This window comes from Amblyraja radiata, chromosome 17, assembly GCF_010909765.2.
Source record: "Amblyraja radiata isolate CabotCenter1 chromosome 17, sAmbRad1.1.pri, whole genome shotgun sequence".
In the NCBI taxonomy this organism is placed as follows: Eukaryota; Metazoa; Chordata; class Chondrichthyes; order Rajiformes; family Rajidae; genus Amblyraja; species Amblyraja radiata.
The window spans coordinates 7443431-7465390 of NC_045972.1; the positions used below are offsets into that span (position 1 = coordinate 7443431).

At 42.7% G+C, this 21960-nt stretch overlaps 1 protein-coding gene across 5 annotated transcripts in view; it reads left to right on the top strand.

Annotated features, from left to right (window-relative positions):
* ankrd11 (ankyrin repeat domain 11) overlaps nt 1-21960 on the top strand; it is a 166189-nt gene that overhangs the window by 83136 nt on the left and 61093 nt on the right. For 4 of the 5 annotated variants that reach the window (XM_033035670.1, XM_033035669.1, XM_033035672.1 and 1 more), the window contains 2 exons: nt 3135-3278; nt 17690-17831. In XM_033035670.1, the coding sequence (XP_032891561.1) occupies nt 3195-3278; nt 17690-17831 (226 nt within the window). In that variant the 5' untranslated portion in view covers nt 3135-3194. Of the gene's footprint in view, nt 1-3134; nt 3279-17689; nt 17832-21960 lie in introns of those variants that run through there. The other variant, XM_033035673.1, reaches the window with a different exon arrangement.

A 21960-nucleotide genomic window follows, 5' to 3' on the forward strand; every position in this document is an offset into this window, starting at 1 on the left:
CCTCCCTGGAGACCGGATAGACACTTAAACATCTGTAAATCTGTAGTGGGTCGTTTCGGGTCAAGTTTGGCGCCAAACGCGAGCTTTGGCGTGCAGACGACATCCTGGAAAAAATGGCCGGTTTTCGGAGTTTTTCGGTTTCCGGAACTCCGGATAAAAGGTTGTGCACCTGTACTCCGAAATCTCATACTTAATAATGGACTCCAGAAGAAAAATGTGCCTTTCAGTCCATAGAACCCATTCTTGAGGTTTAGTGCAAGCCTCTTTTTGCTTTTCTTCATCAAACTGTGACTCTTTTTCTCCCCCATATATTTAGCTCCTCCTTAAATACATCTACACTGTTTGTATCAGTTACTTGTGCTGCTTGTGAATTCCACACTTCTTTCGTGTGGCGTGCACAGCCTAAAGATGTTGGACAACCTGTTCTATTAGATCTTCCATTTGTGCACGTCGAGTTGATTGCATTAGTCGAAACAGGGCGGACCACGTGAAGGTTGCAATCTTCCACCCCAGCTCCACACTTCACTGCAAGAGATTACTTATTGGATTTAATTTGATAGTGCTAATTTATAATATGATTGACGACTTTTAGAAAACAGGTGAAATCATTTGACTGAAATGTGGACATACTTTTGAGATAAAAATAAATGGTTTACAAGATAGTGGCTCTTAATTTTAAGTTGTTTATAAAATAAAATACTAGTTCCCTCCATATTTGTTCCCACCAAGTCCACTTTAAATTTCACACCCATTTCTTGTTTAAAAAAAAATACTAGACTAAGTGGGACCCGTCGGGTTCCAGCATCACACGGGAGGGCTGGTCCCCGACGCAATATTCCACCTCTTCACCAATTCCAATATTGGTGGCTAGTGCGGGGGGGGGGGGCTTTCTGGAGCGCTAGTATGGGTGTTGTGCACTGAAGGGACTGGTTTCCAGAGGGCTAGTATGGATATTGTGGGCTGAATGGATTCTTGGGCTGGGGGCTCAGTTACTCAAGCCTGTTGTGCTGTCAGCTCACTCACTCATGGCTGGTGGGCTCGCAGTTGACTCACGGCTATTCCTTGAAATTCCATTTCAAGCAGGGTTCAAGGCCACCAAATTCAAGTGCAGTTTCATACCATTTCAAGCAGGGTGCAAGGCCACTAAAGACAGCAAGTCGTGACCTCTCCCGCCCCCATCTTGCAGAGACTGAGCCACGCCCACACTTCCGGGTTTTATAGTCCCTCCCACCAGAAGAGGCGTGGCCTTCATGGCTTGATTGACAGGAGAAAGAATCTCATCAGTTTTTAAACACTAATAACTCTTATTCTTCATTGATGGGAAAAATCCTCGGCACCTGATGGGTGGAGGGGGACTCTGAGTAAGATTGCCAAAAATCACAGCTGTACGTGGTAGCGTATTTACTAAAATCAATATAAAGCGCAAAGAGGAAGTGGTCAAGATTAGACTTTTAATTATATAGAAGGCAAGGCAGCTTTAATTAGGCAAAGCAGCTTTAATTAGGCAAGGCAGCTTTAATTAGACAAGGCAGCTTTAATTAGGCAAGGCAGCTTTAATTAGGCAAGGCAGCTTTAATTAGGCACGGCAGCTTTAGCACTTTCAAACCAAAGGCAAGGCAGCTTGAGCACTTTCAAACCAAAGGCAAGGCAACTTTAGCACTTTCAAACTACATTTTCAAACCACATTAAGGGCACTGACAGGTCAGGAAAACTGTTAGTAGACATGTGTTCAGTGTTATTCACAGCTCAGAGTGAGAATTGTGACCTCGCTCCCCCATCTTGCAGAGAACTGAGGCACCTCCACACTTCCGGGTTTTATAGTCCCTCCGGAAGGGGCATGGCCTTCAGGAGAGAGAATCAACATTTTTTAAACACTAATAACTCTTTTAATTTTAATCGATGGGAAAAATCCACTTGTCCTGCACAGCGGAGGGGGACTCTGAGTAATGGCTCTGCCCCACGGTACGAGTTCATTCCAAGAGCTCTCCCGAGTTTGCCCTGATTCGAACTCTGAGATTTACGGTAATGGCCGCTCATCGGTACTTGGGGCTCTCGTGGAAGATTTTTCAACATGTTGAAAAATCTTTACGAGGCTTCCCGAGCGTACCTGCCGTTAGCGAGTCTTCCCGAGTACCTGCCGTTAGCGTTACGAGCCGCTAAGAGATGTCCCCGAGCTCCGACGTACCCGCTACGTTCGTTCTCCTTGCTTACCACGAGTTTAATTTTTTTTAAACTCTGGAGAGCTCTTGGAATGAACTCGTACCATAGGACAGAGCCATTAGATGGACAAAAATCACAGCCGTAAGTGGCAGAGCTTTTTCTAAAATCAATATACAGAGCAACAGGAAGTGGTCAAGATGAGACTTTTAGTAATATAGATATTTATTTGTGGCACAGTTTGGTGTCTGCTGCAGCCTTTGGTCAATGCTGTTTGGAAAAATGATCAGGTAGATTTTGAGCCATTTATTCACGTTCACATGTTGACTGAAGTTAAAAGATTTGGAACATTTATATGATATTAATTGGAAGGATTAATTTAGTGATGACATTAATGTTTTCACATGTATTTGGTATGTTTCAGCAATTGTAATACTTTTACGGATTTCAATCCTCATGAAAAGTGTTAAACATTTTGAAACCAGTAAGATAAGCTTAACATTGACTGCTCCCATTAGTCTAATCTCTAGAATTATTAAAATATACGTGATCAAGTAGACCTGTATTTGAAATCAGAGCAGATTTTCTGATGGGCTCTACTATTGTAGGCTTATCTCTAAACAAAAGCTATTATTTCACCTCCAAACCACTTTGTGCACCCCTCTTTTCCTAAAGTAAGGAGGGAAAAGATCAGTGAATTCACATTTTAATTTCCAGAGTAAAGAGTTTTTTCAGACAAGAATAGTTTTTCCCCCCATAAGAGTAAACAGTTTTAAAGGTGAAAGTTTAATACAGTAATGAACACCTTAAATGTTGCAATTAGAAGTATTTTAATTACTTGTGCAGAGATAAAATAAAAAGTAGGTAAGCCACCTTTCCCCATTTCAATTTATCTGCACCCTTGCCAGAATTGATGAAATTTTTGATGTTACTTAAATTGAAATTATATGCTCTAATTTGTATTTTATTTGCAATAGACTGTCGATGATGATGCAATAGATGCTTGAATGAGGTGACAGCCGAAGGAAGAAGGAACGATGCCCAAGGGTGGGTGTTCTAAAACACCACAATCGGAAGACTCGCTCAACATCGATATGGTGGAGAAACAATCGGGGAAGAAGGTTAGAGCACACAATCTTTGAGTTTGAGATTATTATTTTTCCTTTGCTTTTCATTAATATCTAGGAGTGTGTATCTTAGTGCCATTATCTAACTGTCTTATTGAAAGTGGTTATGGTACCGAATATTATAAAGATGAGAGCATAGAACCTATCGAGAAGAAAGGGAGCTAATGTTTTTTTAGCATCTTTTACAAAGTTCATTTTTTTAGGCTATGATGGGAATATTAACATTTGTATTTAGTGTGTACAATTTTTGATGAGGTAACTCCCACTGTTAAAAGAAACAAGAGAAGTAATTGAGCAAATTTTGACTGATTTTGCCATGATATTTGGCTGCAGAAGTGACAAAGGATGGAGAATTGCTAATAGAGTCATGCAGCGCCAAAACATGCCAGTCAGATAATCATGCAGCATACGTAGGCCATTTGATCTACCATGACCATGCCGACCAGTGGGAATCCATCCACACTAATCCAATATTTCAGCATTTTACTCATAACCATGCTTAGGTGGTACAAATGCTCATCTGGACATCTAAATGCTGTCAGCGATTCTGCTTCCACCACTCTCTCAAGTAGTGTATTCCAAGTTCTTGGCACTCTGGGTGGAAAAAGTCCCTGTCAGATCCTCACTGTCTAAATCTATGGTCTCTAGCTTTATCTAATTCCAATATGGATATAAGATAGTTGTAGTCTACCCTATCTGCACCTCATAATTTTGCTTCAGGGCAAAAAGAATTAGCCTCTCCCATCTCTAATAAGTGGAACTCTCCATCCCAGGCAACGTTTTGGCAAATTTCTTCCTCTTACTCTAGCTCCACTATCACTTTCCTATAGTGTGGTGATCAGATCTATAAGTAGTACAGGGCCGCCCGCATTTGGTTATGAGTGATCTCACTTATGGACCCGCACTTATCAGACCACGCACATTCTGCTGTAAATTTAAAATATATATTTGTAAGATAAGAAAGTTAGATACAGAAATGCAAACGTCTTCAGGAATTATGAAATAGCTGTAGCAGCTAATTAATTCGAAATACAACCATCCTTCAAAAAGATTTATGTATCACCTCCCGGCACTAATTAGATGCTAATGTCTTTAAGAACACAGCCTCTGGTTCACAGTGAGGGGCCACTTAAAAGATTTGCTCTGGAAACTGACAAGGCAATCTCTTCTACTGATGCTTGTGAAATACCTATCAAATAATGTAAAGTGCATTGAAGCCATTGAAACTATCCATTGGATTTTGATTCTGTACCATTGTAACTACACAGAAAATGATAAATAAATGTTCATGATAACTGTCGTTGTTGAAATTGATTATTTCTGACATGAGGAACTCTGATGGTCAATTCTCAGGAATGGACATCCTGTGTAATCCAGGGGCCTCCTGCACCACCTAATGTCTGACCAATGTTTTATAAGGTTGGAGCATAACCCCTCTGGTCTTGTATTGAACCCCTGAGTATTGGAGGCCAGTATTCCATATGCTTTCTTAATTATGCTCTCCACCTGTGTTGCTGCCTTCAATGATCTTTGGATTTGTACATTAAGATCCCTTTGTTCCTCGATACTCCTACGGACATAGTGGGTTAACATATGATGGGCATTTGACAGCACTGGGCCTCCACTCGCTGAAGTTTAGAAGGTTGAGGGGGGACTTCATTGAAACTTACAGAATATGGAAAGGCAAAGATAAAGTAGATGTGGAAAGGATGTTTCCACTGGTCGGAGAGTCTTGGACCAGAGGTTATAGCCTCAGAATTAAAGGGCGCTCTTTTAGAAAGGAAGTGAGGAACAACTTCATTTGTCAGAGGGTAGTTAATCTGTGGAATTTATTGCCACAAAGGCCTGTGGAGGCGTCTGTGGATATTTTAAAGGTAGAGATGGACACATTATTGATTAGAACGAGTGTCAAGGGTTATGGAAAGTTGACTGGAATGGGACCCTAGCAGGAATGATGATGGAACAGCAATGGCAGGAATTTCTGAGAATAATTTGGAAAACACAGGATCTTTTCATTCCGAAGAGGAATGAAGTGACCGTGGCTGACAAGGAAAGTCAAAGACTTAATACGAAAAGAGAAGGCATGTTACAATGCAAAGATTAGCGGGAAGTTATTTATAAAATAAATAAATAAATAAACAATCAGAGGTTAACTAAATAGGCAATACAAGGGAAAAAGATGAAATATGATAGTATACCTGCTAATAATATGAGGATAGCAAGTTTCTTAAGAGTAAGAAAGAGGCAAGAGTGGATGTTGGACAGCTGGAAAATGATGCTGGAGAAGTGATGATGGGGAATTTAAAAAAATGGTAGAGGAATTAAATAACTTTTTTGAATCCGTCTTCATCGTGGAAGACACCAGCAACGTGCCTGAAATTCAGAGGGTGGAAGTCAGTGGCTATTACTAGGTGCTTGAGTAGCTGAAAGGTCTGAAGTTGGATATGTTGCTTGGACTGGATGGACTGCACCCCAAGGTTATGAAAAAGGTGGCGAGAGATTGTGGAGGAATTGGTTGTGATCTTTCAAGAATCACTAGAGTCAGGAGGGGTTTCTAGATGATTGGAATATTGCCAATATTACTCCGCAAAGCAGAATGGTGGAAACTATAGACCGGTTAGCTTGACTTCAGTGGTCGGTCAGATTTTAGAGTCCATTATAAAGACGAGGTTTCTAAGTACTGAGAAGCTTATGATTAAATAGGCCAGTCAGCATGGTTTTGTGAAAGGGAGATCCAGCCTGATGAACCTTGTAGTTCTTGGAAGAAGGAAATAGCAGGATAGACAAAAGAGAGTCGGTGGATGAGGTTTACGTGGATTTTCAGAAGTCCTTTGATAAGGTGCCACACATGAGGCTGTTAAAGAAGATGAGAGCCGATGGTATCAGAAGGAAAATACTAGCATGGATAGCAGGATAGCATGGATAGCAGGTTGGCTGGATCGCAGAAGGCGTCGGGTGGCAATAAAGGGGGCTTTTTCTGGTTGGCTGCCAGTGACTAGCGGAGTTCTGCAGGGGTCGGCTACTCTTCACGTTGTATATCAATGAGGGATTTGAAGGTTTGTGGCCAGGTACGATACCAGGAGGGAGATTGATCTGCCAACAGTCATAAAACACAAAATACACCAGTCTGTTGCTGAAGGTACTCCTCAGGTTGACCACTGTGTCATGGAGGGGGTGAGCTGTATTGTCCAGGATGCTCTGCAGTTTGAGCTCTCCAAGACCACCTCCCATGAATCAACTCCGCCCTCAGGATGGAGCCAGCCTTCCTGGTAAGTTTGTTGATCCTATTGGCATCCGCAGCCTTCGCCCTGCTGCCCCAGCACACGGCAGCGAAGAAGATGGCACTGGCTACCACCGATTGGTAGAACATCTGCAGCATCTCACTGCAGACGTTGAAGGAGCGGAGCCTTCTCAAAAAGTACAGCCGGCTCGGTCACTTCTTGTACAGGGGCTTAACATTCCTGGACCAGTCCAGTTTACTGTCCAGGTACACTCCCAGGTATTTATACTCCCTGGTAAAAACTGCACATCCACACCATTGGCAAGGGACATGGGTGTTCCTCTCCTCCCAAAGTCCACCACTGTAGTGACAGATTTTTATATCTTTCAAGGAATCTTTCCTCTAGCCACTATGATTGAAGACAGGGGTTCAGGAGATTAATCGATACGCATTTACGAGCTCTCCACGAGACATTCAATGCTATCCAAAGATAAATCTTCAAAACACAGTCTCTTAATTAATAGATTATTTATTGTTGTAGTAAAAACAGTAAGATATTCATCCAAACTTCTTCTTGTTTAAGTACATTTTGATCTTACTTGTAGTCATACTCGTGCATGTTCGAAAGCTATGACCTCTCCCCCGTGCTTCTTCAAACTAAACTAAACTAAGGCGTCTGCATGAGAATCCCAGCCGCAAACATGCCTCCGACTACGTATAAATTCCACCCACATAATTACAGGCAGATACAATTTAACGGTAACTGGTTATAGTTATAACATACTGAGTTAATCTAAATGGCTACTACTCTAACTCCTTAGTCTTGTCTGACTGAGCTGCGGGTGATTCAGCCCACACCACTCAACAAAGTCGCTGACTACACCTCTGTATTCAGCTTCCCTCCCCTCACTGATGCAGCCCACAATTGCAGAGTCATCTGAAAACTTCTGCTGGTAGCAGGAGTCCGAGTTATATCTGAAGGTGTAGATGGTGAAACAGGAAGGGAGAGAGGACCGCCCCCTGTGGGGCCCTTGTGTTGCTCACCACCACGTTCCAGACACAGTTCTGTAGCCTGACATATTGTGTCAAAGGTATTGATTTTGGAATATTGAAGGTAGGTGGAGGGGCAGGTAGTGTAGAGAAAGCAGGGACTCTGAAGAAGGACTTGGACTGGTTGGGAGAGTGGGCTGAGAAGTGGCAGATGGAACGCAGCGTAGCAAAGTGGAGCCATTCATTTTGATTTAGTACCTCATATCTCGCTTAGGCAGCTTACACCTCAGGTGTATGAATATTGACTTCGCTAACTTCAAGTAACCCTTGCTTTCCCTCTCTCCATCCTTCCCAGTTCTCTGACCAGTCTTACTGTCTGAAACTACATTTTATCTCTGTTTGTTTTGTTGTTACCTTCTCCCAGCTAACAATGCTTCTATGTTTTCTTTGATCCTCATCCCCTTTGTCTCGTTTTTACTTCTTGTACTTCATTATCTCTGTATCTCCCTCTCCCCAGACCTCAATCTGAAGAAGGGTCTCGACCCGAAACGTCTTCCATTCTTTCTATCCAGAGATGCTGCCTGCATTTTGTGTCTTTTTTTAGGAATAAAGGCTTGGTCTATTTTCTAAATGGGGAGAGAAATTAGAGGTGCAAAGGGACTTGGGAGTGCTGGTACAGGATTCACAAAAAATTAACTTGCAAGTCGAATCGGCAGTAAGGAAGGCAAATGCCTTTTGAGGACGAGAATATAAAAACAGGGATGTAATGAATGAATAAATTTATTGGCCAAGTATGTACACATTACAAAAAGTTTTGTCTTGGTGCTCCTCTTGCAAGTAACAACACAATATACAGTAAACAATTCACAATAAAACTTAAAACATTAAGAATTAAACATTATAGTTTAAACATGTGAATGAAATCAAATACCAGAGCAAAAGGAGGCTACAGACTTTTGATTATTGAGTAGAGCTACTGCTCGTGGGGAAAAAAAGCTGTTTTTATGTCTGGCTGTGGCGGCTTTGACGTTACAGCTGTGTTTATACATAGTCCCCCCTTATTTCAAGGCACCATAATGTTTGGGACACATGACTTCACAGTTTTTAATTGCTCAGGTGTGTTTAATTGTCTCCTTAATGCAGCTATACGAGTGTGCTCAGCACCTAGTCTTTCCTCCAGTTTTTCCATCATCTTTGGAAACATATTTATCAACATGAGGACCAAAGTTATGCCAATGAAAATCAAAGAAGCCATTATGAGAAACAAGAATAAAACTGTTAGAGACATCAGCCAAACCTCAGGCTTACCAAAATCAACTGTTTGGACATCATTAAGAACAAAGAGAGGACTGGTGAGCTTATTAATCGCAGATCAGAAACACTCTTCAGGAATTAGGTGTGAATTTGTCAATGACCGCTGTCCGCAGAAAACTTCATGAACAGAAATACAGAGGCTACACTGCAAGATGCAAACCACTGGTTAGCCGCAAAAAAATGGGATGGCCGGGTTACAGTTTGCACTTAAAAGAGCAACCACAGTTCTGGAAAAAGGTCTTGTGGACAGATGAGGTGATGAGGTGAAGATTAACTTATATCAAAGTGATGGCAAGAGCAAAGTATGGAAGGGAGAAGGAACTGCCCAAGATCCAAAGCATACCACCTCATCTGTGAAACACAGTGGTGGGAGTGTAATGGCCTGGGCATATATGGCTGCTGAAGATACTAGCTTACTTATCTTCATTGATGATACAATTACTGATGGTTGTAACATAATGAATTCTGAAGTGTATAGACACATCTATCTGGTCAGGTTCAAACAAATGCCTCCAAACTCATTGGCTAGCGGTTCATTCTACTGCAAGGCAATGATCTCAAACATACTGCTAAAGCAATAAAAGAGTTTTTCAAAGCTAAAGAATGGTCAATTCTTGAGTGGCTAAGTCAATCACCCAATCTGAACCCAATTGAGAATGCCTTTTATATGCTGAAGGGTAAACTGAAGGGGACTAGCCCTCAAAACAAGCATAAGCTGAAGATGGCTGTAATACCACGCCTGGCAGAGCATCACCAGAGAAGACACCCAGCAACTGGTGATGTCCATGAATCACAGACTTTAAGCAGTCATTGCGTGCAAAGGATATGCAACAAAATACTAAACATTACATGACATTGCTGTGTCCCAAACATTATGGTGCCCTGAAATGGTGGATTTAGGTACCGTAGTGGGGAGTTTGTCCCTCATCACTATCTGTTGCACCTGTAATTGTTTCTTTCATTTCAGATTTTTCTGCTAATTTTTCCGATTTCTGCTTTGCAGTTGTTTATGCATTGTTCTATTGTTCCTTAGCACTTTTAAATCTTCCAAAGACCGTTGTCCTTTGGAAGCACCATATCTTTGTTCGATCTTTCTACAGGTTTTTTCCCCCAGTTCAAATTGTTGCTCTACTTTTCATTTGTCAAGGATTTTATCTTCTGCAATATCAGATGGGGACCACCTACCCTTCACTGTTGATGGTAATTCTTTGGGGGCCATTGTTATCCAAGAATAAAGGGGTGTCTCGAGTCGGGTTTTGGGGGAGCTGGGATATTCAGCAGGGGCGGTTGATTGTTATAGTTAATGCTGATTACTGACAGTCAAAATGAGGGGTTCTTGAGCCAATTATCAAACCAGAGAGAGAGGTCTCGAGCCGTGGAGCTTTCAGCCGAGTCGGTTAATTATTACAATCACTACTTAAGCCAACAAGCAACCTATTGTACAGGATTGTGTGAAGAAAATATGCACATTGGACATCAACCAAGGCATTCTAATAAAGAGGTGTCCCCACCCCCTGGGGCATGATGTGGGTTCGATGTACGGGTTTTCCTTCCAGCGATCATACCGATTACGTCAACTGTTAGAACATACTTTTTAATTGCACTCGGAGTCTGGTGGTTTCCAAGGTTTCTTTATTCACTGCTTGTTCTTGTTGTTACATATCCAAGGAGAAGACAAATCCTCCAAGGCAAACTATAAAAGATCTGCAGAACACAGCTAAAAATCTACAGAATAAAGCTGAACAGGCTTTATTATCTATAGAATATAATTATACTATCAATCACTGCAGTGCTTCTTACTGCTTTAAAACTAATCACCTGGATTGTGTTCCCTTGTTATTAGTCCTGATCCCAAGGGGTTGGTTGGCATTATCTCACTTCTTCTCGATTCTGCCTTGGTTTTATCAAGTTTACCAGTTCAGAGTGATTGCTGGACCTGGGTTACCCGAGGTCACGGCCCCTTCTTTGTCCCTGGGCTCAAATTCACAGACTGTCCTTTTCAATATGTCACCAGTTTAGAACAAACTCACTCCAGCAATTCTCTGCAACCCCCTACACTCCTTAAGGAAATACAATATCCCACATTTTTGGAAATCCATATCCTGTGAAGACTATTTGCATGTTATTGAGCCCAGGAATCAGGACCACACAGAAACCTTTCATTAACTACAGAATGAGTGTATCTCCTCTGAACATTTGAACTGCCTGCTCATTCATCCACCTATCTTTTGAAGAGTCTGCAGTTCCCACACTGCCCAACCTTATCAGTCACCTCAGAACCGATAAAACAAGTGAAATATATTACATATGTATCGTGATTACAATCAAGAAATAGAATATAAGAGTAGGATAATAATGCTTGAACTATTTGCAGCAGTAGATTGGCCACAAGTTGAGTATCGAGTATACTTCGTCACCACAGAAAAGATATGATTGCACGTGCAGGAGAGATTTACGAGGATGTGGTATATTTCCAAGACTAGAATATTGTAATAACGAAGAACCTCCAAGGAGTTACCAATTTGAAGTGTAAAAATTGAGGGGCAAGATACAGTAAACAAATGGCTTTAGTAAATGGGAATGGCATTTTTCACCTCAGGAATGGTTCAAAAACTATAGAATTTTATTTAAATTAAGTGGTAGTAAGTAAGTAAGTAAGTAAACTTTATTTATATAGCGCATTTTAAGCCAATTTGCATTGACCCCAAAGCGCTTTACATAATTTAAATAATAATAAGTTCCATTACAAACCATAGAAAAAGGTTTTTAAAAAAAATGAATAAAAATGGACACAACATATTACAGGGTTCAACACAAACATCCCCCCACAGCAGAATCAAAACATTTCCACTGCGGGGGAAAGGCACCAGAAAGTTAAGTACTAGGTAGAAGGACTAGAGGAGAGATGAGAGGCTATCTTTTCTCCATGTGCATTGTGGAGGCCTCAAATTCACTGCTTAATAGTATGGAAATGGAAGAAACCTTTATTCCACATAGAAAGTATTTGTGTAGGAAGAAACTGCGGATACTGGTTTAGACAAAAAGTTGGAGTAACTCCGTGGGACAGGCAGCATTTCTGGAGAGAAGGAATTGGCGACGTTTCTGGTCGAGACCCTTCAGACTACTTAGGGATAAGGGAAACGGAAGATATAGATGATAATGTAGAGCAATAAAGAACAATGAATGAAAGATATAGGACAGGTATAGGAAGCTGGGATCAAGTGCATCCTCAGAGGAGTTTCGGAAACTAAAGAGTTAACTGAAAAAGGAGATCAGAAGGGCAAAGGGGCCAGGAGATAGCTCTGGCGGGTAGTATTAAGGACAATCCCAAAAGATTTTATAAATACACTAGACCAAGTGGGACCCGTTGGGCCCCGTCCCCAACACAATAATCCACCACTCACCTGTTCCCTCAACGCAACCCGTTTTCATCACTCACCCGTTCCCCCAATGTAACCTGTTCCCCCAACACAACATTCCACCACTCACCCATAGCCCCCAACTGTGATGTAGGTTCCACCGACAAGGCTATCTTTTGTTATCCAAATCTAATCATTAAACTTTGCTATGCTGTGTTAGACTGGCAGATTCTTTCCCTGGAGGACATTTGCAGTGAAGGACTCCAGTGTTCTGGGATAGAAACATTGTAGCCGGTAGGGCATTGTGATGTCATAACTACCTAACTGCCAGTGCAGATTTGAAGAAATCCAACTTTTAAATGTCACTTTAAAACTTTTAAATCTCCCACACTACGTCCCTCTCCTTACAACAGAGGGCAGCAGCAGAGATCACATTGTGATGTGATTTTTGGTTTTCATAATCTTCACGGCAGCTTGTGTAAATCAGATCCCATTGTGATTGGACGACTGTGAGATGGCATTGTGACATAATCACTGGAAGCTGCTGGAAGAGTCTCCCTGTCAGATGTCGTTTTTTTTTCAAAGTTGGCTTTTTTTAAACTTTAAATATCAATGATTTGAAATATAACATCGAATCTGAAGGAAACTTGATCAGATCGACACATCTGATCTTGCACGAGAAAAATCTGAGTAAGATTCTGCAAAAATTTCAGCGCTATCGCGTACCATTTTGTCAAAGATACAATAACACATAAACACACAATCATACAAGACAAGACTTTTAATAATATATAGAGATAAGCGGGAAAAGGGTAACTAGAGAGAGAGTGGGACCTCTCAGGGATCAAAGCGGTCACCTCTGTGTGGAGCCACAGTAAATGGGCAAGGTCCTCAATGAGTATTTCTCCTCTGTATTTGCTCTGAAAGGTTAGATCACGTGGGATCCAAGGAGAGATGGCTGAATGGATAGCAAATTGGCTCCATGGAAGGAAGCAGAGAGTGATGGTGGAAGGTTGCTTCTTGGACTAGAGACCTGTGACTAGTGGTGTGCCTCAGGGTTCGGTGCTGGGCCCGTTACTGTTTGTCATCTACATCAATGATTTGGATGAGAACATACAGGCAAGATTAGAAATTTGCTGATGATACAAAAGTTAGTGGTTTTGCAAATAGTGAAGATGGTTGTGAATGACTGCAGCAGGATCTGAATCGATTGGCCAAGTGGGCGGAGGAACGGTTGATGGAATTTAATACAGAGGAGTGTGAGGTGTTGCATTTTGGGACGTCAAACAAGGGCAGGACCTACATAGTAAATAGTAGGCCTCTGGGTAGTGTTGTAGAGCAGAAGGTTCTAAGAGTACAGGTGCATGGTGCCTTGAAGGTCGAGTTGCAGGTAGATAAGGTGGTCAAAAAGGCTTTTGGCATTTTGGCCTTCATCAGTCAGAGAATTAAATACACAGGACAAGATGTTAAGAAGTCCTATTGAGTATAGAAGTTGGGAGGTCATGTTGCAGTTGTATTAGACGTTGGTGAGAGCGCATTTAGAATATTGTGTTCAGTTCTGGGCACCATGATATAGGAAAGATAGTTTCAAGGTTGAAAGGGTTCAGAAAAGATTTACGAGGACTAGAGAGCGAGCTATAGGGAGAGGTTGAGTAGGCTGGGACTATTCCATGGAGCACCGGAGGATGAGGGGAGATCTTTATAGAGGTGTACAAAATCATGAGAGGAATAGATTGGGTAGATGCACAGAGTCCCTTGCCCAGAGTAGGGGAATCGAGGACCAGAGGACATAGGTTCAAGGTGGAGGGGAAAATATTTAATAGGAATCCAAGAGGTACCTTTTTCACACAAAAGGTGGTGAGTGTATGGAACACGCTGCCAGAGGAGGTAGTTGAGGCTGGGACTATCCCATCGTTTAAGAGACAGTTAGACTGGTACATGGATAGGACAGGTTTGGAGGGATATGGACCAAGCGCAGGCAAGTGGGACTAGTGTAGCTGGGACATTGTTGGCCGGTGTGGGCAAGTTGGGCCGAAAGTCCTGTTTCCACACTATAACTCTATGACTCAATATGCACAAAAAAACGATGATAAAGGAAACAGGCCATGGTTAACTGTTTGTTGGGTGAAAACGAGAAGCTGGTGTGACTTGGGTGGGGGAGGGATAGAGAGAGAGAGTGAATGCTGGGGTTACTTGTAGTTAGAGAAATCAAAATTCATGCCTCTGGGCCGTAAGGTGCCCAATCAAAATATGAGATGCTGCTCCTCCAATTTGCGTTTAGCTTTACTCGGGCAATGGAGGAGACCTAGGACAGAAAGGTCTGTGTGGGAAGGAGGAGGAAAATTAAAGTGTTTAGCAACCGGGAGATCAGGTAGGTTCTGGCGGACTGAGCGAAGGTGTTCAGTGAAACGATCGCCCAGTCTACGTTTGGTCTCGCCGATGTCCACATCTTGAACAATAGATACAGTCAACGAGGTTGGAGGAGGTGAAAATGAACCTCTGCCTAACCTGAAAGGACTATCGGGGTCCCTGGACAGTCGAGGGAGGAGGGTATCGGGACAGGTGTTGCATCTTCTGCGGTTGCAGGGGAAGGTACCTGGGTTTAGGTGGGAATGGTTGAGTTAACCAGGGAGTTACGATGGGAACGGTCAGGGGTGGAGATGGGAAGATGTGACTATTGTTGGGATCCCGTTAGTGGTGGCAACATTTTTTGGAGGATAGTGTGTTGTGTGCGACGGCTGATGGCTGATGAAGGTAAGAACTAGGGAGACTTCGCCTCTGTTGCGACTAGGGGGAGGGGGAGCAAGGACAGAGCTGTGGGGTACCGTGGAGACACGAGTTAGGGCCTCATCTATGATGGGAGATGGGAACCCCCGTTTCCTAAAGAATGAGGACATCTCGGATGTCTTGGTATGGAACAGCTCATCTTGGGAGTAGAAGGAAGAATTGGGAGTAGGGGATAGGGTCTTTGCAGGAAGCATGGTGGGAAGAAATGTAGTCGAGATAGTTGTGGGTGTCAGTGGGTTTGTAATAGATGTCAGTCGATAGTCTATTTCTTGTGATGGGGACTGGGAGATCAATGAAGGGGAGAGAGATGTCGGAGATGGACCAAGTAAATTTAAGTACAGGTTGTTGATGAAGTCCATGAGTTCTGCATGGGTGCAGGAGGTAGCACCGATGCAGTCATCAATGTAACGGAGATAGAGTTCGGGGATAGGGCCGGTGTATGCCTGGAACAGGGATCGTTCAACGTACCCTACAAAGAGGCAGGCATAGCAGGGGCCCATGCAGGTGTAGGTGTAGAAGGACTGAAGGTCCATAGTAAAGATGAGGGAGTGGGGACCCGGAAAGTGGAAGTCATTAAAGAGACGAAGGGCATGTGAGGTATCTTGGACATAGATTGGAGCAGATTCACATTTATTGTCACATGCAACAATTAAGGTACAGTGATATTTGAGTTACCATGCAGCCATACAATTAAAGGAACACAACAAAATTAAAAGAACAATAGAACTTAACATAAACATCCACCACAGTGATCGTTGTATTGGAAGGCAATAAAGTTCAGTCAGTCTTTCTCCTTTTGTTCACCCGTGTTTGGGGCCTTGACCCTCCGCAGTTGCCGCTACGGACGGCCCGATGTGCAAGCCCTTTCGACGGGGTGATCGAAGCTCCGACGTCCGGACGGATGAAACACACTTGGAGTGTCCGAATTGTCTCTTTCTTACCGGAGACTGCGGTTTCTCGATGTTATATGCCGCAGGCAGGCCAGCGGTCGGAGCCCTTCTCCGGCGATCCCCGGCAAGGGATCCCTGGCTCCAGGATGGTAAAGTCCGCTCCACGCCTGCTGCTAGAAGCTCCGCAGACCGGCGCTTCATGATGTTAAAGTCAGCAGGCCGGCGGTCGGAGCCTTTCTTCTGGCTCCGTGCTGGAAGTCCGCACTGCACCCGCTGCTGAAACTCTGGACCGTCTCCGGGAAAGGCAGCACCAATCCAAGTTGTTAGGCCGCGGGAGGAGGCGATAAATGCGACTAGGAGAAAAGTTGCATCTCCACCGAGGTAAGTGACTGGAAACGGTTTCCCCTATTCCCCCCCCCCCCCCCCCACCACCCCCACATAAAAACATACCGAGAGATATTAATACATACATTTAGTCATACTAAAAAAAACAAAAAAAGTCGAAATGACAGACCCACTGCTGGCGAGGCTGCCGCGCGCAGTGCCACACGATGACGGGGGGGATAAAATAGAGTCGAGGTAAGTGGAAATCATTTCAGTGGTACCGGAGCAGGCAGAAACAATGGGTCTGCCAAGGCTGTTGTATTTATGGATTATGGGGAGACGGTAAACCGGGCTTGTATTTGTATTTAAACTATTTGTATGCATACTTACATGATGGGCTTCTGGGCCTGGCATTGTAAGACTCACAGCTGACGCCATTGGAAAATAAAACGATGAGGGGAAATTTGATAGAAGTACATAAAATGATGAGAATGACAATAGACAATAGGTGCAGGAGTAGGCCATTCGGCCCTTCTTGCCAGTACCGCCATTCAATGTGATCATGGCTGATTATCCCCAATCAGTACCCCGTTCCTTCCTGCCTTCTCCCCATATCCCCTGACTCCGCTATTTTTAAGTCCCATCTAGCTCTCTCTTGAAAGTATCCAGAGAACCTGCCTCCACAGCCCTCTGAGGCAGAGAATTCCACAGACTCACCACTCTCTGAGAAAATGTGAGAGAATGAGTAGTGTTGCTGGAGGTGATCGAGGACTAGAGATCATTTATTAAATAAAGAGGGATAGAATTAGAAATTACATGAGGCAACATTTCTTTATGCATTTTGTGTTTGGATTCTGGGGTGGATTGCCCACAAACGTGGTGTTGGTTGGTTCAGCTATAGCCTTCATGAACATCCGATGATGCAAAATAACTGAACGATTAAGGAAAAAGTTTGGTGGCGTAGAACTCGTTGCTCTGCTAGATACCTAGCATGGAAATGACAGGCCAAATGGCATCTTGCTGTGCTGTAACAATGTATGTTCTGTTCTGTAAAGTTAGGATTAAGCAATGTAACTTTTTTCAACCTGCAGGGACATGATAGGCTGTATCATCAATACCCATCCTATGTCATAATATTTTAACCGTCTCTTTAGTAAAGCAATCATTTCCTCTCTACCACCCAATAGACATACCTGCAATTGTTCAGAACTAACTGTCTTTTATGTAGATACATTGCATCTGCTTTGTTTTTATACTTGGCACTATCATTTATTCAATAAGTTTGTTAATTTATTTGAACTTTTTTTTCATTACCATACTTTTATTAGGTGGCATTTGGATTGATTGGTTGATTCATGGTAGACATAAGGGAAAATAAATAACGAATAAAAGTCTTGAAATGCGATTTATGTAAACTTTATAGTTGTGATTTAAAAAAAACTTCAGTGTTGTATATTTTGCAATAACAGATAAATAAAGCTTCCTTCAAATGACTTTTGAGTGCGCCTCTTTCTAATCCAGGATAAGGAAAAAATCTCATGTAACAAGACTCCAAAGCTGGACAGATGTGAAGGAGGGAAGGAGGTGAAAGAGAAGGCATCGAAGCGGAAACTGCCTTTTACTATTGGGGTTAACAGCGGTGATCAGAAAGACTCAGACACTGGTAAGACGGAAGTTTTGCCAAAGCTTTATATAATTGTATTAATATTAAATGCTCCATATCCTGCAACAGAATGTTTAGTAATTAGGAGATAATGGCGAGAAAGATTACAAGACATTACCGAAAAAATGTTTTTGGTAATTGCGCTGTAAGGTTCTGGAACGTTCTACCTCAAATAAATATCAAAAAAAAAATTGGTGTTGAGAGTTGAACAAGGGTTGCTAAACAGAATTACAGCGTGGTCCCAATAGGTGAAAGTGCTTTCTAAAGTGTTGTGAATTTTAATTTTGTTATAAACTTCATGAACAGATTCAACAGCCATGAACTATTCAAATGAGATTTGTATTTAATTTTCATTTTGTTTTATATCAATTCTTATCAAGGAGTCTCCTCATTTGTGGCCCTGCCTTGAAGCAAATTGCTTGTAACGGAGTTTAATATTTTACCAGTGGAAACCTGCTAATGTCCTTTTCAAATAGTCTCGTGTCAAATTATTTCATTTTCTATTTATAAATATACTAGACCAAGGGGGACCCTGTTGGGTCCCGTCCCCTCAACGTGCGGTTGCGGGGAGGGGGGGGGGGGGGCCTTCGGCGTCATCCCCCGCCCTATCCACTCACGCATAACCCCCAACTGCTCAGGCACGGCTAGAGAGGGGGATGGGTGGAGAGGGAGGGGGAGGGGGTTGGAGAGAGAGAGTGAGGGGGGTAGAGATTGAGGGGTGGGGAGGGCGAGGTGTCACAGGGGAGGGCTGGTTCCCGAACGCAATACTCCACCACTCACCCATAGGTCGCAATATTCACCACTCCCTAGAGAGGGAGGGGGGGGGGGGCAGAGAGGGAGGAAGGGAAGAGAGGAAGGGGGGATAGAGAAGAAGGAGGGGATAGAGAGGAAGGGGGGGATAGAGAGGAAGGGGGGGATAGAGAGGGAGGGGGGGCAGAGAGGGGGGGGGCAGAGAGTGAGGGCTCCCTCCCTCTCCTCACCCCCCTTTCCCTCCATCTCCCCCCCACTTTGCTGCCCCCCTCTTCTCGCTCCCCTCTCCTCCAACCCTCCTCCCCCCCTCTCCTCCCCCTTTCCACCCCCCTCCTACTACACCCCCCCTCTCTCCCTCCACGCCCCTTCCCTCCATCCCATCTTCCTCCTCCATCCCCCTCTCTCCCTCTCGTTCTCCCACCCTCTGCCCCCCCCCTCTCTCTCCCCCCCCCCACTCTCTCCTCTCCCCCCTCTTGCTCTCTTCTCCCCCCTCTCTCTTCTCCCCCCTCTCTCCCCCCCCTCTCTCTCCCCACTCTCTTCGCCCCCCTCTCTCTTCTCCCCCCTCTCTCCCCCCCTCTCTCTCTGCCCCGGGGAGGGGTAGAGGCAGCACCTACCCAGGTCGTAGAACAGAAGCCTCCCCACCAGACGCTGGGCCCCAGCTAGGCTGCGGTCGGCGTGGACCAGAGCGAGGTCCGGAGCGATCTGAGGATGGTCAAAAGCAGCGGAGGGCCGGACGATCGTGGCTTCTGCGAGGGGAAGCACACCCACCAGCATGGCAGACGATCGGGTGGGGGAGACGGAGAGGCGTTTGTCCCCTGTGACGGCCGCTACGGCCACTTTTCCACTGCGCTTGTCCAAGCCCGCGTTGCGATAATGACCGCCGCCGCCATGTTGTAGAACTTGAAGGAGCCCAGCGGAGCTCGCAGCACGATTTGAGCACGTGTTCAACAGCTTTAATCCAGAGCCCGGGAGGGGGATGGGAGAGGGCGGCTAGGCCACGTAACTCCCAGCTCGTGGATGCGCGTTGATAATTCTGCGCTGCTTGCCGCGAGGAGCAGAGGCATTGTGACGTCATCCAACTCACTTCAGCTCGTTAACTTCAAAAATGATCTCAGATTGGTGAACAATTTTAGTAAAAAACTCTGGAAATAATGAATTAAATTTACAGATATGGGGATTTCTGAAATCATGAGGTAAATCTCTACCGGAATATGTAAACATTTCACCGTTACCGCGTCGGGTTTTCGAGGAGATGTGAATCAAAGAAAAAATTCAAGCAAGCAAACCCACAAGTAAACATCCAAGATCAGAATTTTCTATTCTAATAGATTTATAAACATCATTTGAATATAATGCTCATTATATTCCTTCACTTTTCTACTTGGTGCCTATTTATCTGTAAATTAGGAAAATATTTTGATATATAGTATAATAACATATATAACTTACAGAATATATAGTGTAGTATTTCACTATTGTAAAATATTAAATTATTTGTGAAATTGAACAACAAAATATGCAATTTTGGGGTGCTGTTCATGCTGAGAGGGAAGTACTATCATCTAAAGTAAAGGAACAGTAGCAACTAACCTTTTACTTAAAATATCTCGCAAGATATGTGTAATGATGTTTAAGCATTTATTTCTGATTACCAATCAGATTACCACTTCTACAGAGTGGTAGGTCACTTTTTTACAATAGGGTATCTTGCAGTGTAAAAATTGAAAATCATGCTGAGGAGCAAACAATTCTCTTAGAAGGATATTAATAAATCAAATTGACTTTTGTCACGATTTCCCAGAGGTAGTTTACTAACTGCCAGATTTTCTGAATCTTCTTTCAGACATCAAATATTTAACCTCTGATCTTTTGCCTTATTGTGACAATTGTCTTTGAATCTCTGCACATATTATCTACCAAAATGAATTGTTACAGTCAATGTGTGTTAAACATGGAGATAGATAGAGATTGAAACTAAATTTGTGTGGAAAGTTAGCGGAGGCATTTTTACATTAACAGTTACACCAATTTTATTTGTGAGTGATATTGATTATTAAGAGTATAAGAATTTTCAAATCAGAGAATCATTTATTAGAATCGGTTCTTCTATTTCATCTTGACCATCATGATTTGCATTTCATCTTTTATTAACGGTCAATTGCTTAAATACAATGGGTATTTATTGCATTTAGATGACCAATGTATTAAACATTATAAATACAGTCCATGCTAGGTAAATGTGAGTTTGAGTAACATAAAAATTGACCATCTTAAGAGAAATGTGAAGCAATCAATACCATGTGAGGTGTATGTACTGAGCTCATATCACTAGGCGGAATGTTTAAGAAAGAACTGCAGATGCTGGAAAAATCGAAGATAGACAAAAATGTTCGAGAAACTCAGCGGGTGTTTCACCTATTCCTTCGCTCCATAGATGCTGCCTCACCAGCATTTTTATCTACCTTCACTAGTTTCTCCAGCATTTTTGTCTACCTTCACTAGGTGGAATGCAGGCTTTAGTATCTTAAAATCAGTGTCAAAAAATTGTTTAATGTAGCTTTTTATATTTACTTCATGAGAATTCCTGAAATTTGGGTTACCTATGGATTGTCAAATAATGTTTACCTAATACAGTAAAACTCTAATAATCCAGCACTCTTGTGAGTTTGGGGTTAAACAGGCAATTTTTCTGCATTATTAGACAATACAATTAATATCTCCATATGTCTAATTCATTCTTTGTATCGATGTAACAAAGTGGTGGAATTGTCCACGGTGAGTTTAAAGGAAGAGCGGGAAACAGGTTTAAACGGAGCACTGCAAATGGCACCTGGTAAGCCAGGCACTTGCCATCTAATTGCCATCTAATTTTCAAATTATCGGACAGTGAATTATATTATTCATTGGTGATACCTTTTGGGTGAATTCCATTAATATTCAAACCATTGACACTTCAAATCTCTATTATGTATATACAATGTATTAGTAAGTAATAACAGCACGACTGATGCTTCCAATTTTGTCTCGGGAATGTTGATTTGGAAAGCCCTTTTTGCACTTGTGAAATTAGGATAAAATATTTCATTTGGAACGGCATGTGGTGAATTGACTATCCAGGGAATTCTTGCATTGAATGTCTGGATCACATTTCTTTATAAATTTATAATTTCTTTATAAATTTTTGATGCACAACTGTAAATTTGTAGAAACTATTCAACTTTAAGAGGCTCGAAAATGAATGGGGCATTGCTGAATGTTATTGTCCGGAAAAAGAGTTATCTGTGTTTAATGTTGAAATATAAATTGCTATTTGTAAAAATGAGTGCTAAATGTTTTGTCTAAGTTATATTGCACCTTTTGTTAACTGTATCATAATCTC